At 41.7% G+C, this 17,011-nt stretch overlaps 1 protein-coding gene across 1 annotated transcript in view; it reads left to right on the top strand.

Moving 5' to 3' along the window:
- The window catches only part of LOC147732612 (contactin-associated protein-like 5), a 1,641,055-nt gene that overhangs the window by 1,177,411 nt on the left and 446,633 nt on the right, over positions 1 to 17,011 (top strand). Inside the window, exon 13 of the mRNA XM_086957122.1 lies at positions 4,807 to 5,007. Within this exon, the coding sequence (XP_086813248.1) occupies positions 4,807 to 5,007 (201 nt within the window). The remainder of the gene's footprint in view (positions 1 to 4,806; positions 5,008 to 17,011) is intronic.

Raw genomic sequence — 17,011 nt, forward strand, 5'->3', positions numbered from 1 at the left:
AGATTGTATCTGCTGTGCTGTGGTGGCCGGTTTTTGACTGCTTTTGCCTGCCCTGACTAGCCAGGCAGGGAGCTTGTTAGGAAGGAGGGTGGCTAAAAGATTTGCAGCTTGCATACATTCCCCATCTCCCATAGTGGACTGGTGAGGCAGTAAGCAAATAGCGAGATGGGCTGGTCGGCCGCCTGCTGCTGTGAGAAAAGTCACTGGTCCTAAGGTGACAGTTCTTCCATATTCTTCTAAGTGGAGGATGATGTGAGACCTGTGGCTTGTGCAGATGGGGCTTTGGTACACAAAGGACAGTTTTACTCAGGGACTCTGCTGACCACAGGGACACCCTGGGATAAGAACTATTGAAAAGCCCTAATTACCTATGGAGTCAGGGAAGCTGAAGGAGCCCAAGGATCCCAGAGAGCCCAAAGAGCCCAAAGAGCCTGTAGCTCTAGAGCAGGCCAGGCTGGATGCTGACACTGTCATGGTGCTAGAATTAGACAGAGCAGATAGAGCAGTTGAAGCAGATGGAGCTGAGGAAATGAACGGTGCTGCTCTGATGGCCTAGTTTGAGGTAAATTTCACTCACCCCAAGGTCTCAAGGGTCTTTAGAAATTAACTCTAAAGACTGAGGGGCATATTTATAAACCCCTTGCACCTCTGGAGCATCACTTTATTAGATGCTCCAGGGGCACAAACTGCACAATCATATTTATGAGGTCATGCAAAGCTGTGAATGGCCTTATAGATATGAAGTAAGTCAAGGCAGCTCAAATCGCTGTTTTGCCTTACTCTGCACTAGGGAGGCATTTCATGTAAATTACAGTGGGTATTCCCATGCAACACTCATGGATTTTGACACTTCCCCAGATTTACAAAACCATGTAAACCTTGGGATGCAACAAAACCTTATGCCTCCCCAGGGAAACTCAACGAGAAGAAATAACTTTACCTCTCGTTTTTTTTCCTCTTTCCATGTGTTCTGCATTTTCCAGCACACATAAATAGAGGAAACAGCCCTCCAGGATTGTTTTTGTGCAGTAAGGGGCCCCTTCCTTCACAAAAATCAGCCTGCCAGCAACCCAGGCACTGTTGTGATATGGTGCAAGAGTGACTGCGTTGGCACTAGGCAGCTGTAACAGCAACAGCGCCAGGAAAGGACAGAAATGCACTGAATTGGATAAATATGGTGCATTCCTACCCTTTCAATTTGATATAGGGAAGCACAGCAAGGTGACTCCTTGGGCTGCCCTACACCAAAACTACCTAAATCAGGCCTTAAATGTCAGAATCTCTGCCCTTAACCTTCTGAGCCCCACTATCTATTAATCTGATGACCTCAACACATGACAATCCTGCTATCACTTGGCTAGGTCAATCTCTATCTGTTGCTACATAAAAAACACTTTCTCACTTTCTAATACTGCCTGGCTGGGGGAATGAACACGCTGAACCACTGTAATCTCAACCTCGAGCTCAGGGACAGCGCTAAGGCACCCTGAGGTTTACGGAGCATGGGCCGGGGGATGTTGGGGATTTGAGGGGCAGAGAGTGAGCTGGGGGAATTTGTCATAACTTGCCTGGTTCTTCCTCTTGATCATGCCATAACAAGGAAATGCAGATGGAAATTCTGTAGGAAGAGACAGGGCTTGAGACTCCACTGCAGAAAGGGTATCCCATTAGCGACTCCAGAACCTGTTCCATTGGCTCCTTCTAGCGCTTCTGTTCCCTTATGTGTGGGCATCAGGGGATAGTACCATAGTGTTTGAGTCTCAAGATTCTCTTGAAGCTTTCTTCTCACTCTCATATTTCTCTGAAGGTGAGGAATCAGTATCTGGTGTGGGCTCAGAATCCAGCTAAGTCAGGAGCGACTACTATACTTTGCAGACCACTTTTAAGAGCTATGCATTGGCAAGGGTCTCTAGGGGTCATTCATGGTCAACAACAAACAAAAAGAAAAAGTGGTCCAAAGGGAGGGTTGTTAATACTCATCAGGAGGGCCAGGGGCTTCTTTGACAGAATTATGCACATGTGCTGCCGGGGAGCCTGCAGCTGATGAGTTGGTCCAGGATGATAGCATAAATGATCTTCTCTGGGTCTCAGACAGAACAGATAGGACACCCACTAATGCCCTCCATAGTAGTGAGGCAGTGGGGGTAGGAAGTATCACCGCAACTGCATCAACTATCCTTACATCACATATATCAGTTCTGAAAACTGCCGGTGAAACTATAAATTTGCTTGATTCTAAACTCGCTCAAAGAGATTCTTCCCACTTGCCCTCCCTAGCTGCTATCTGTAAGCTTTTGCAGCCACACGGGGAGGAATATAAGATAGTTTATCTCTCTTTAAAAGCCACACACCTTAAGACACAGGTGGTCGTTCTCAAAATGTCAAAGAACATGGATCTGCTTCAGGGCAAGCTGAAGGCCATAGAAGCTTGTTTAGCCCAACTGCCAATTGCAGTACAGAACACCCAGGGTCAAGTCAGGGAACATGAGCACAACTTCTGACCACAGTCCAGAAGATAGTGGACATGGAAAATCAAAGGCATCTCAATAATTTGTATGTGCTTGATATACCTGAAGGGCACGAGGGCGATGATGCCAGGGTGCATATAGTCTATCGTCTTATGCAGGCATTTTCCCAACTTAATGATTGGGATATTGACAGTCAGGTTCAGAGGGCAAACCGATTCCCTTTTAGAAAAACAACCAAGGGGAAGCCTCACAATACCCCAGACAATATTGATTCATGTGGGCAATGATATCTTTCGTGAGTTGATTTATCAATATGCTCACCCCTCAATACTATTAAATCTTATAGGGTGGAGTTCTTTGTACATTTAGACTTTTTTCATGAAACAGTGGAACATAGATGGAAGCTTAGAGAATTGATACCTGCTTTCGTCTATTTAGGGGGCTCTGCTTTCCTATTGGAACCTGTCAACTTTAAGCTTTTTTACCAAGATCAAACATATTTTTTGCCAGGATACTGCGAAGGCTTCAGTGCTTCTGAAAACATGGGGTTCGAGCCATACCAGGGACAAGTGAAGGTTTTTTTTGTAACTCTTGAACCCTCCCTTTGATAATGATTGACTTGGTGGGTGTGTATTTATAGTGCATATTATCTATGATGGGAACAACAAAAAATCTCTTTTTCTCTTTACTTTCTCTCCTTGTTTTTGTTCTCTTTCCCATTTGGTAGGTTAGGATGTACTTAGAAAGTGGCCAGGCCTTCTGGGTTGGTTGGGTAATAGTTTTCTGATAATGGATCAGTAGAGTATTCTTGCTTCCATATGCTGGGTAGGGTAGGGTCTGTGGAGGAAACAGGGTTAAAAAGAAGACTGCTTATGAAACATGTTGACCCAGTAGAGGGTATTTAATTGAAATAAACCCTCTACATACACCCCTTTTTAATGTTTCCAGCTAGGAAGTGAATAAAGTTTGTATTTTTCCACTAGCCAGGGATTTTTTTTGAAAAACCCTGTGTTGTAGTTTTTTCACAGACCCTACCAATCTCACTACCCATACGACACATAGCCTATTTTCATAAAACCAAGTGCTCCTGCGTATTCGTAGGTTGTAGCGCAGCCCCGCCCCGTAGAGGGACGGGAAGACTCCTATGAGGAAGCATGACACTATGAGATTCGTAATGTGTGAGGGGTATTTTAAAAACACAGTGCATTTCCTTGACATTTTGAGGACCAGCAACACTCACTTATCTCTTAATCATGACAAAAAATAAAAAACAAGAAATTATTTACTATACACGGTAGAATCATATTGTTTATGAATAATTGTAGAGGTAGATTCTATCTTGAAACCTCTTCAGTCCCTCCTCTTTGTTATTTTTTCATAGTAGTTTGAGTAGCCTGAATATTCACATTCTCAGCTGGAATGTCAATGGTTTGAGAGCAGATGCCAAGCTCAGATATGTCAAGGAGGAGATAACTATGCTCACAGAGCAGCTCGTTTGTTTATAGCAGACCCACCTAAGCTTGCAGGATGTTAAGAAATTGGAACAGCTGGGCTATATTTTGCGATCACAAACGGCCAATCTTTGCAAATCGCACCGTTTGCGATCGCAAAAGGCTTTGATTTATGTGCCTGATTGTGTTTAAAAAACAAAACGAGATAGATGTCCTTAACTGTGGCTCATATCGGCCGCTTTCATTAATGAATGCCAATGCTTAGATATATTCTTCTGACTGAGCCAATTATCTCTCTTGTTATATCTATCTTGGTGGATACCATGGGTCATGGGTTTATCCCAGTAAGGGACACTTCAGTTCATATTTATCTTGCCACAGCTGCCTTGGAGGTTGCTGAAGAATTGCACATGCTGCTCGCAATTATCCTATTGGATGATGAAAAAGTGTTCAACTGAGTCTCTTAGAATTTCTTGTGGTCAGCTATGTATCTTATGGTTGTGGGTGTACATTTTGTAGCCACTGTTAAATCTCTTCACTGTTCGTTGTTGGCTCAAATTTCTATTATGGGAAGTAAATTGAGTAGGATCAATATTAATTGGGGGCTAGATAGGGCTGTTCTTTGCTTCTCCTGCTCTTTTTCCTATATTTGGAACATTATTTTCAAATGTTTAAGGAAGCAGACTGTATAAGCATGGTCAAGCCAAATCTCTTCAGCACAAAAGTCCTGACGTTTGCTGATAACATTGCTATCATGCCATCCTCTCCGTCTAATGCAACTCTCTGCTGAAAATGTCTTTGGCACACTGGACTTGATATTTCAGTATTTATGCCTCCGGGTTCGCCACCAGTTTTCCTCTGATATCACTCTCATTTTTGTTTTTCAGAAGATAAAACCTGGACTGTGATAGGACACAATAACACCGAGCTCACCAGAGTTCAAGGGTACAGTGTTGAGCAGCCATATTCCTATACAATAAACTATGGCATTAACATGCAACAGCTGGAGGTCATGATAAACAGCGCAGAGTACTGTGAGCAGGAAGTGGCCTACCACTGCAGGAGGTCACGGCTGCTCAATAGCCCCGGTAAGTAGGCAACTTGGCATCTTTTCTAATGACTTTGCATTGACACATGGATGGAAGTCAGGCTAGAACCATATAAATGCGTTTGGAATGTTGCATTTCTGAATAGATTGGCCAATAAATTGTCAGATGAAAATATCAACTGAACTACATTTCTGACACAGGTATCATGGGTATGAAATGAATTATTACTAATAGTATCCATTGAAACAATGCATGGCAGATATATTGAATTCAAGAATGTATTACAAGTTTTTTCATGTGTTTTAAGTTTGATATAATTTCATAGAGATTCAGCCAATGCATGTCTTCTAATTCGCCCTCAACTTGACTTTCAGATTTCAAAGGTATGTACTTCTGATGTTACAGATACCAAATATTCATGAAACAGCTACTTTGATAAAGAGACAATTTTCCATGGCCAATTTGCCTCCAATGCACATTGCAATTGTGTGCCCCTCTTCTACGTTTAGCCAGATCACACACAGGTCTTCTTAAACTTTGGGTGAGCATGAAGATGTCAAAGCAGCTCTACCCATGTTTTCAACAACTTCATCAACTGCATTGTCATATAGCTAATTCTGACACAAAACTGCATAATCATAAATCATGATAAAAACCCAAATATTAATGTAATTGCAGTGTTGAAGAATGAAAGTCTATGTTAGGCAGTAAAAAACAGTGCCTTAAAATGTTTTTAATTCATCAATTAGTATGGGAAACAGTAATGGTAAATGGATTTAGTAATTTGGTATGGTACCTGGAAGTTCATGAAATTATACATTCATTTTCTTCATAATGAGTTCTGTTAGACCTGGCATCATTGGCATGGATCTCCATTCCTCTCTACTCGCCCTACATTTTATATTGGATGGATTTAGATGTTCTGGGCGCCGTGCCACTGCTACTCAGTGCGACAGCGTTAATGGGTGTCTTATCCTTACTAGTCCAGCTATTAAAACTACAATTTTAAGCCTTGTCTTTTTCGGACTATTGCCACCGCAAGGAGAAAGCGACTTGAACTGAAAACGATGGTCTTTGATGTGTCTCCTTTAAACACTCTTTCCCCTTCCTTAATATGTCTGAAGCCTAAAAGGCGACAGATAGGTTTTATCCACTTTTTCCTAATCTGTAGGTATGCCGGGCATAAGAATAAAACATGAGCCTCGTCCTCCCTTGCGCCAATATCACACAGATCACAAGTTTCTAGCAAAACATTCCCTGTAGAACTCTTGTAACAGGCCCATTTTGATGTGTTAGATTTGATTTGTAAAATCCCGTAGCAAAACTTTAAATAAAAAGATTTTGCCATAGTAGGCAGAATTTCATCCATAAAACATTTGAATTTGCTTACAGCTTTTACATCTAGGAACGTGAGGGTGAGTACTCCGATTTTTGAGTTTTGTAATGGAAGGTTTTGAACATTTCCCCGTATCTTATTCGCAGCAGTTTCTTACAAGATAGAGTTAGGGAATCAGGATCTGACCAATAATGATATAATCCCAACTTTAGGAACCAATTTTCAATGTGATTCAACCATGCCAACCAAGTCATATTCTTTATTTCCATTAATTCTTTTAATACTTCTCTATAATCCAATAACTTGTCCATTGACCACAGGCGAATCAAGTATAGCAGTGGACGTAGAGTAGCATGGTCATCGGAGCGGTGTACATTCAAGTCCCAAAAAAGAGGGATTAAAGGAGTGCAGCCGGGTACTGCTAGTAATTGTCTGAAAAAGCTATTTTTGTGTACTGAAAAAGCATTTTTGGCTGCGTGGCCCCACAGTTCTGGCCCATATAATGTGGCTGATTGAGCTTTGTATTTAAACAGCTCAATTGCGGACGATACAGCTCTAGTATAACTATTCCTATGCCTTCTGGTTATAGGTGCCAGGTTTTGTATTAAAATTTATTTAGATTTTTCGATTTGCGGCTTCCAATTCATTTTTGTATCAAGTGTAATACCCAAATATTTAAAAATGTGCACATGCTCGATCATTTCATTATTAACAGTGAATACTTTGTTAAAACCCTTATGGGGACTAATCATCATAAACTTTGTTTTGGACGAATTAATTTCAAGCTTTTTGTCCATGCAATAAAATCGGAATTTATTAAGCAGGTTCTGTAGTCCTTTTGGGGTCTGGGAGGTTAAAATAGTATTGTCCGCGAATAGTAAAGCCGGTACGGCTTGGCCACCCAACTTGGGAGAGTACTTATTAAATACTACATGATAGTGGTCCATTGTATGACCTGTTAATTAACAAATGTTGCCCTAGACAACCACACAACCACGACGCAAATCCACAGTTATCTATATACTGCATGTTCAGGAATGTAGTCCAAAATCTCCACCTTGAAATTAATAAAAATATGCACCATATGATATGGTCCATAGCTCACCCGCAGGAGAGACCATGCCATTAAGAAATGTACACTGACCACATTTCCAACTCATTGTACAATAGCTAACTGGAAGACTTCAGCATACAATGGGGACAGCATAAAACTATTACCATTCAGTGTCATAGCTTTCCTGAATTTCCATATTCCTTCCGAACATTGAACCAAACAAACATGCACTTCCCAATCGTTCTTAGATATCATTGTTTTCATGACTTGAATTTGCCAATGCCAAAACCAATTTTGGATCAGTGTGCCTGATAACCTCAAAATACCTTCTAGGTTGAAACAGCAACACTTCAATAGACCAACACAGACAACAAAAAATGCCAGCTAAAACAATACCATTTGCCTCTATAGAACTGAGGAGGCGTGAACGGTGATTTTTGTCATATCTTGCAACCACATCTTTAAAGTTGTGACATCAAACATAAAGACGAAACAAAGAAAGCAAATGTTACAATGGTTTAGAAAGCCCTAAATTCAGAGTGAAATGCAATACATATAAAAGAAAAAGAAAAATGATCACATGAAAAGACCATCAAATCTTCTAGGCACTGTTTTCTATGATAAAAATTAATAAAACATTAAACAGACTGACGCATTGGAACACATGACTCAAGCATATATGGCAAGGAGCCTCACTAAAAAGCTTTTTTAAATTCTGTAAATAATCCTTCCACCCCTAAAATAATAGGGCTTCTGTCCTAGCACACTATAAGCAATCTTACTAATTTCACCTGAAGACATTGAGCTCTAGCTATCAACTTGTGTCCCTTCATACAATTACCACCCCTCCTTCTCTTCCATATTTTTGGTTGTCTTCATTGCCAGTATATCTTAATTGTTCATGATTCGCTCTTTCACACCTACGATAGACGTAACATGTGATAACGTTCAGAATCATGTGCTAACTTGACCGGGACTAATAACGGATGTTTTTAATGTGCATCCTCCACTTTGTTGTACATTTTACCATCACCTGAGAAATGTAATGCCACAAAATCCAAATACACCGCAAGACCATATAAAGTACCCGACAAACTCTAGTCTCTCACAGCCTTATACAAACAGACACCCTAGGATATTGTGGCATAAATCACCAAATTTGGCGTCACACAAATGGTAATTTAACAGGAAAGACATTTTGCAGCATTTAGCAGGAAATCATTGTACTTTCCTTTTTTTAAATATTGCCGCCAGCATGTCACACCTATGCCCTTGGGCTGCAGGCCTAAATTTCTTCACTGTGCCACCCCAGACACTGCAATTTTGAGTTGCAGGTGTTTGTTTTTTTTCAAGCCACCTGCCCACTAGTACCGAGGCGCTGCACACAAGCCAACTGCAATTGGATATGAGTTCATTAAAGTGGGTTTTCTTGAATGGTACAAGACACTGCTGATACAGAAGTAATAAAGAAAAGAAGGGAAATGGAGTGTAACACACCCGTAGGCGAACGCCGCCATAAAACAATAGCTCCTCATAGTAATCTTATTGTGAGGAATGCTCTCCTATCTGATAGAGACATCTAGCTGCATTTTCTTTACCTTTGAATTCCACAGGTGTCAGAATGGATCTAGAAGATTTTTGTTTTTAGCAGTATCCCTTCGCACAGGTAGGCGCACCAGTTGACTCCATGTGGCATTATCGGCGTCGTCCACGCTGCAATTGATGTCCGTGTCACAAATATAGGTGCCACCTTGGTGCACTGACACCAGGTGTTTTCTTCCTGCGCCAGTAAAGCGCTGATCCTCTGTTGTGTTTGACATGACTTTTTCGACTTTTGTCGACCCTTTTTTTGGTGTGTATGAGTCATGCCATCAAGGAAAAATTGTTTTAAACTGTGTGGCATCTGTCACCACACCATTTCGGTGACGGACCCACATTTGTTTGCCTGTGGTGTCTGGGGCACAACCACGACTCAGAGTTGATCTCCAACCACAGGGCCATGGCACCGAAGACTTTGAAGGAGCGGTCCCTGAAGATGCTCACAGCCCAGCAGGCAACGCCACACCTGATTCCTCAGAGATCTCAGTTCCAATCGAGAGGAAGGCCCCAGAACTTCTCTAAGAGTCCCAAGTCCTGTTCGTCCAACTTGAGATCATCGGGACACTCTGGTAAGAGGCACAAAAAGTACAAGAAGTCAAAGAGTACTTTGATTTCTAACTGTCTGTCAGCCGATGTGAGAGAGGAACCCCCCATTGGGTTGGGCCTGTGCCTCTCTGCTTTTCCAGGAGCCAGAGTGACCCCCTCTCAAATAAAAGAATTTTGTGAGGCCGAGCACCTAATTTTGTAGCGACCTGACCCTTCCGGCATTCCTTTGGGCCCCGCAGTGTCTGAAGGGGAACGATCAGTATCTGCAATGATGGCTCCCGCCCCAGTGCTGATGGCACACCATGGATATGGACCGGTACCAGTCGTGCAACTGTGACCTGCCCCAACACTGGCACCAACGAATATGCTCCCAGTGCCACCTGGGGTGCCAACCCTGTTTTAATCTCAGGTGACACGGAACCAGAGCCACATCAATCGATGCTGTTTCCAGTGCTGACACAACCCAAAAGGCCTAGGTGGTTCCCTGAGCCTTCATGGATTCATGGGAGGAGCTAGGTTAGGGAGAAGAATGGTAGCACTACGTCCAGGAGATGGACTGGTAAGAGGAAGTGGGTGAGTCCAGCGGACAGGATACTTCTCCAGATACTGACATGTATCCCCCTTACTGTGGATATGGAGGAGGGAGCATCTTATGCAATGGAGTCGCATGGGGCAGCTGGGGTCCTTGATGTTCAGTTACCCTCAGTGTTGGCCAAGACTAACATCTTGACAGAGGTGCTATAGGTAGGAGCGTCCTCTTCAGAACCCTATATCCCAAGTAATGAAGCCCGCATAGACGTTCTACTGGGTACCAGGTCCCAGCCCAACACAGAGTCTTCTGTGAACATTATGATTGCCTGCCACCACTGTCCTGGCCCGGGTGACCTAAATTTCCTCCAAACACACCCGGGAGAGCTTGGTAGTTCAAACCTCTACTTCCCATGTGCATTCCCTGCCGCTCCCTTGGGCAGGAAATCCAAAAGGCTGGACAGTTGGGGCAAGAAAATACTGTATGCTTAGTCCCACTCTCTGTAAGTAACAGTTGCACATGTGCTGCCACAGGTCCCAGAGGAGGCGTTGGCCATCCATTTCCAAGCAGTATCAGATGGGAGAGATGCAGCATAATTCTCAATTAGATGTGGTTGAAACATGGTTCATCAATAGTAGGGAGAAGGGATGAGAGGTCCATTCATATCCCCAGTATAGCAATCAGATTTATCAATAGGAAGAATGGACACTTGTAGCTTCATAACCTTTGGTTGTATTTTGAAAACCCTCATAAACGCCTTGATTTTAAATGCAGTAAATATCTGTGATCCGCCCCTTATCAGCGTTATGGCATAGTCATGGGGTATTTCAATAACGTGCTATATGCCATCCTCATCCTGAGGCAACCTCCGGTCTGGGTAGCAGTGTCAAGAGATTGATATTGAAGTGGGGTTTTTTCTTTATATAAAAAACAATAGTTCCCCATACAAAAAAAACTTTAATATAAATGAAGAAGTAGTGTTATTAAAAAAGTGGATTGCGATATTGTGGTCAATCGAGTAACTGGATTACCTTATATCTTTTACAAAACGGTCGACATGTTTCTGCTCCTTTGGCCCGTCGGGTCTATAGAGCATTCGTCAGGACATACAAAACATATAGGTACTCACACCATTTGTGTAGTTTTCAAAAATGTTAGAATTCTTAGCACTTGTTTGTAATGGATTTCTGGAGAGGGAGACAAATTAACAAACATCCATATTTTGCATGTAGACAATATCTCATATAGCACATTCACAATCTTCTGATTCTAGAAAGATAAATACACATATATCTGTACTCTTATTTTTTTAAACAGTACTCTTACTTCTAAACAGGAACTGAATACAGTGGGAAATCTGGAGGTTTTTGTTCGTCTAAGTTTGAAACATTGGTAGAGACAAGGAGCAGCCAGTCAGTATAGCATGTGTTTTAAGAAATACTACGCAACGTGCTGGCATTGTAATGGTCACACGTGGTACTTAACCCCGGCCCTATTGTTAAACATAACACAGAACAGATTGTAGAGGTCGCACTCTCGTGTTTGCATGCTGTTTTTAGTTTATTCAGACGTTTTACCTGTTTTTAATAAGTGCAGTTAATAATGGGTCACAAAAAGTTGTAGCGTTGATGTGACTCCAAAAGGCTTGTTGTTATCAAGCTCTATGTTCGTAGCGGGGCATGTTCTGGTGGACGGTAGCTAAGAGATAGCAACTATGCAGCGCTCGCTGTTCAAAGAGAAAGTAAAATCGTTACCTTCGAAAAGAGGGTGTTCGAAGTCCTCGCGGTGTATCAATTCAGAATTTACCAGAGCTGGATAAAATATAATTGGATGGTATTGGTAAAGTTGGGCAGTTTAATCTTTTTCGGGCAAAGAGCGTCCGAAAAAACACCAGAGTCGGCCGCCATTCTTACCCGCGTGTGAGGAGATTGCCATCTGCTAGTGCTGACTCTGACCCCGGAAGTTTGACGTGCTGTGCCTGATCCCGTCCTAAATATAGTATAATAAAGGAAGGACTACGGGCAGGTCGTGGCTATTCAGAGGCAGTTCGAGACTGCTGTATATCTCTAGATCTAAAAGGGTGGTTCGTAATATCCTGAAATTTTTCTGTACAGAAACCGAAGGTTACTGTATGTCAGGAAAAGAATATTAAATAAGAGGTTTGTGAGAGTAGTTGTTAGCAATGCTTATTATACGTGAAATATTTAAAAAACATGTTTTAGGGGGATGAATATACCGAGGAAAAAGTTCTCATATTGAAGGAACATCATGGGTACCTAAGGAGTATACCATCTATAATGGATTAGAGATTAAGCTGGTAATGGGTTGTTCATGTGTGGGGAAAATTAATTAATAATGCCACAAGAGAATTTTCATCTTTAGGGAACATCGTAGATGCTTTCGGGGTCAGCCAAACGTGATAGTTTAGATATTTGGCTGGAGTAGTTGTTAGCAATGCTTATTATACATGAAATATTTAATAAACATGTTTTAGGGGGATGAATATCCCGAGGAAGGAGTTCTCATATTGAAGGAACATCATGGGTACCTAAGGAGTATACCATCTATAATGGATTAGAGATTAAGCTGGTAATGGGTTGTTCATGTGTGGGGAAAATTAATTATTAATGCCACAAGAGAATTTTCATCTTTAGGGAACATCGTAGATGCCTTCGGGGTCAGCCAAATGTGATAGTTTTGATATTTTGCTGGCACAAAGTGGTTCTCTGTGTAGAAAAAGTTGATTGCTAATATCACGGGAATGTGTGAAATTGTTCAAAGGTACATGTGTATCAAGTAAACTGATGCCATGGTACATTGTCATTCAAACCCACAAGGTGTGTCTGGAGGCGGTTTACCCACCTCTGTTCCTTCTCAAAAAGGACTTTTTCAGCATTCCTGGTTCTATCTGTAAGCATCTCAAGCACTGTCCATCTTAGATCTTCACAATCGTGGCCTGCTTCTACAAAATGGGAGCAAAGTTTGGTGGTATTTTTCTTCATTCTTATATTACTCTTATGCTCTCCAATTCGCAACTTGATTTTCCGGCAGGTCATTCCCACATATTTAGGCTGGCATGGACAGGTCACCAAATACACCACATGAGTGGAATTACAATTTGTGTGTTGTCGCTGTGTCCATAGTAGCGTTTCATTGAGTTGTAGGGTCTTCGTTGTTTTTGTAAGTTTACATACCACACATGTTCCACAAGGATAATGCCCTGTGATTGGCATTCATTTCAGGTCTCTAGTTTGTGTAGTGGTTTTATTCTTCCTGGGACGGGTGTGTTCTAGCACATCTTTCAAATTTTTCGTTCGCTTGTTTGCGAACCTAGGTTTGGGCCAGTTGTGTTGTCCCGAGGTGATGATGCTCCAGTTCTTTCTGATCAGTTTTTGAATCTCATATGTTGCTGGACAATAGGTTGTAACACATGCAACTAGATCTTTTATGGGTTCTTTTTCAATAGTTTGAAGCAGGCAGTCTCTGGGTTGATGTTTTGCCCATTTGTGGCATTTGGAAATGGTGGATGCTGTATAGTCCCTAGTTTTTAGTTTTTTGCTCAGTTCACATGCTTGTTCTGAATAGTCACTGTTCTTGCTGCAATTGCGCTTCAATCTAAGAAATTGGCTGTAGGGGAGGTTATCACGCAGTGGTTTCGGGTGATAACTCTTATCAGACAAAAGGCTATTTTTTGCAGTGGGTTTTGTATAAGATTTTGTCTCAAGGGTGCCATTTTCACTAAAGATAGTCAAATCCAAGAAGTCTATTTTCTTGTTATTCGAAGTGAAAGTGAATTTTAGCCACCGATCTCTGCCATTTAACCATTCTAAGAAGAGGTTTAGGTCTTTGTCTGCCTGCCATATCAGCAAAATATCGTCAATGTAACGTTTCCAGTATAAAATACTGGAAACGTAAGGATTGCTGTCGTTGAGGACGAATTGATTTTCAAAATGGCTCACATAAAGTCCAGCTACTGAAGGGGCAAAGGCACTGCCCATGGAAGTACCATGGCATTGCAAAAACAAATCACCATTGTACTCAAAATAGTTCTCTTTCAGGGCAAGGCGACAGCATTCGAGAATGAAATGTCTGGGGGTGTTATACGTCCAGGTTTCCATGAACAGGATGTCTTCAAGCATTTTTTAAGGTATCGTCCTGAGGGAGACTGGTGTACAATGACTCCATGTCTAATCCTACTAGGAGCATCGTCTGTGGATCAAAATTGATTCCTGAAAGTTGAGTCAGAAGGTCTCGGGTGTCCTTTAAGTATGTTTGGGTTTTTTGTACAATGGGCTTGAGGTATTCATCCGCAAACTTGGACAAAAGTTCCAATATGGAATCAATCCCCGAAACTATCGGGCGTCCTGGAGGAGGAAATTTGTTTTTGTGGGTTTTTGGCAATGAATAAAAGAACGGTGTTTGTGGTTCTTTGGGTGTTAAGAAATTGGCCTCTTTCTTTGTGATCCACATGTTCAGTTCTGCTTCATGGATCATTATTGCGACAGTGTTTGCAAGTCTATCAGTGGGATCCCTGTCTAATTTTTTGTAAAATTTTGTATCCGATAGTAGAGCTAGACATTGTTGGTCATATCCATCTTTTGATAGAATCACTATCCCTCCCCCTTTGTCCGCCGGTTTGATGATTATGGTGTCATTGTTTTGTAATTCATTAAGAGCCAATCGTTCCCTTTTACTCAGGTTCTGAAAAGTTTTCTTTTAATGTCCAAATTATCTATCCCCTTGAAAAGTGCTTGTTCGAATGTTTGTATTTCGATTGGGACTGAATTATTTGGTGGGTTGAATGTAGATTTCCTCCTGAGTGTAGTATCACCCTCATTCTGTTGTTGTATAGACCCTGAGAAGAAAGCCTTTAATTTTAATGTTCTACAGAACTCAGCTACTTCGCATTTTATTTTGAAAGTGTCTAGGGGTGGAGTGGGAATGAATCTGAGTCCTTTGTTTAGGACACTTAATTGGTCTTTGGTTAGCATCAAATCGGATAGATTGACAACTAGTGATTCTTCTTGCTCGTGCCCGGTTGGGCTGATGACATGCTGCGTGTTTGTACATTGGGCTGCTGGTCTTGCCAGGTTAGGTTTTTCTTTCTTCCGCATGACTGATTTTGGCCTCTCGATAAAAAAAGGCTGTTGGTTATGATGTTGGTTCCCCATGTCAGTCATGTGTTGGTTACCCATTTGTGGTGGCTGTTGCATATCTTGATTGTAAGGATTGAACCAGCCTCCAAATTGTGGCATGTACGGTTGGTAGAAAGGAATATGATTTCCATGAAAAAAGGGGGGTCTTTGCCCCCGGTTACCTCTACGTGGACGACTGTTTCGAAAGTTATTGCGTCCTCGTCTTGTAGTGGATTCATCAGAGCTGCCCTCCGAGTTTTCCGAGGAGTTCCAACCTGTAGATTCATAATCCGAACCTTGATCAGGTGGAGTGTAGTCGTCTTTTGAATATGGATGCATCCGTTCTTGACTGAATTTCTTCAGATCCTTCCCCAGTTTCTATACTTTACTCTGCATTAGGACTTCTTGTGTATCCATTTCTTTTGTGATTTCTTCAAGTTTCTTTTTATAGACTAAGGGGTTGAAACCTTTCTTCAATTTGTTTTCACAGGTTTGTATTTGAGCTAATAGCGCATTCGAAAGTCTCTTTGCTGTTTTGACTATTAATACCAAATAGTCTAAAGTGCATTTCCATGAGATGAAAGACCAGTCACGGCGAAATGCTAGGTCATGTAAGAAAATTCTCGGGGCATTACTAACCCACAGACCTCTTGGAGCAGTTTTGACCTCAGATACTCGGTCATGATAATACCATGTATCGCTGTACGAATTTGTTCTCTTTTCTTTTTGGTTAACGTGTCCCAATCATCTGTTTGCGCAAGAGCTTGCGTAAGGTTTGCATTTTGTAACAAAGGTTGTGCTGCTAGGATTTAGTCTATATCGCTCCCAGAGAAACTGAGACCAGAGTTGTTCTCCATATTCCCGTAGTATTATCCTGATGAACTCCCTGGGGGGAGACTTAATTGTGCTCACCAGGGATCTCAAGAAAAGGGCTCCCGCAGCTGCACGCTGCGTAAAGTAGGTTAAATATGAGAACTTTTTCCTCGGGATATTCATCCCCCTAAAACATGTTTATTAAATATTTCACATATAATAAGCATTGCTAACAACTACTCTCACAAACCTCTTATTTAATATTCTTTTCCTGACATACAGTAACCTTCGGTTTCTGTACAGAAAAAATTCAGGATATTACAAACCACCCTTTTAGATCTAGAGATATACAGCGGTCTCGAACTGCCTCTGAATAGCCACGACCTGCCGTAGTCCTTCCTTTATTATACTATATTTAGGACGGGATCAGGCACAGCGCATCAAACTTCCAGGGGCAGAGTCAGCACTAGCAGATGGCAATCTCCTCACACGCGGGTAAGAATGGCGGCCGACTCTGAGTTTTTTCGGACGCTCTTTGCCCGAAAAAGATTAAACTGCCCAACTTTACCAATACCATCCCTTTATATTTTATCCAGCTCTGGTGAATTCTGAATTGATACACCCCGAGGACTTCGAACACCCTCTTTTCGAAGGTAACGATTTTACTTTCTCTTTGAACAGCGAGCGCTGCATAATTGCTATCTCTTAGCTACCGTCCACCAGAACATGCCCGCTACGAACATAGTGCTTGATAACAACAAGCCTTTTGGAGTCACATCAACGCTACAACTTTTTATGACCCATTATTAACAACACTTTTTAAAAACAGATAAAATGTCTGAATATACTAAAAACAGCATGCAAACACGAAAGTGCGACCTCTACAATCTGTTCAGTGTTATGTTTAACAATAGGACCGGGGTTAAGTACCACGTGTGACCATTACAATGCCAGCATGTTGCGTAGTATTTCTTAAAACACATGCTATACTGACTGGCTGCTCCTTGTCTCTACCAATGTTTCAAACTTAG

The sequence above is a fragment of the Lissotriton vulgaris genome, chromosome 2_1, assembly GCF_964263255.1.
Source record: "Lissotriton vulgaris chromosome 2_1, aLisVul1.2, whole genome shotgun sequence".
NCBI classification, from domain to species: Eukaryota; Metazoa; Chordata; class Amphibia; order Caudata; family Salamandridae; genus Lissotriton; species Lissotriton vulgaris.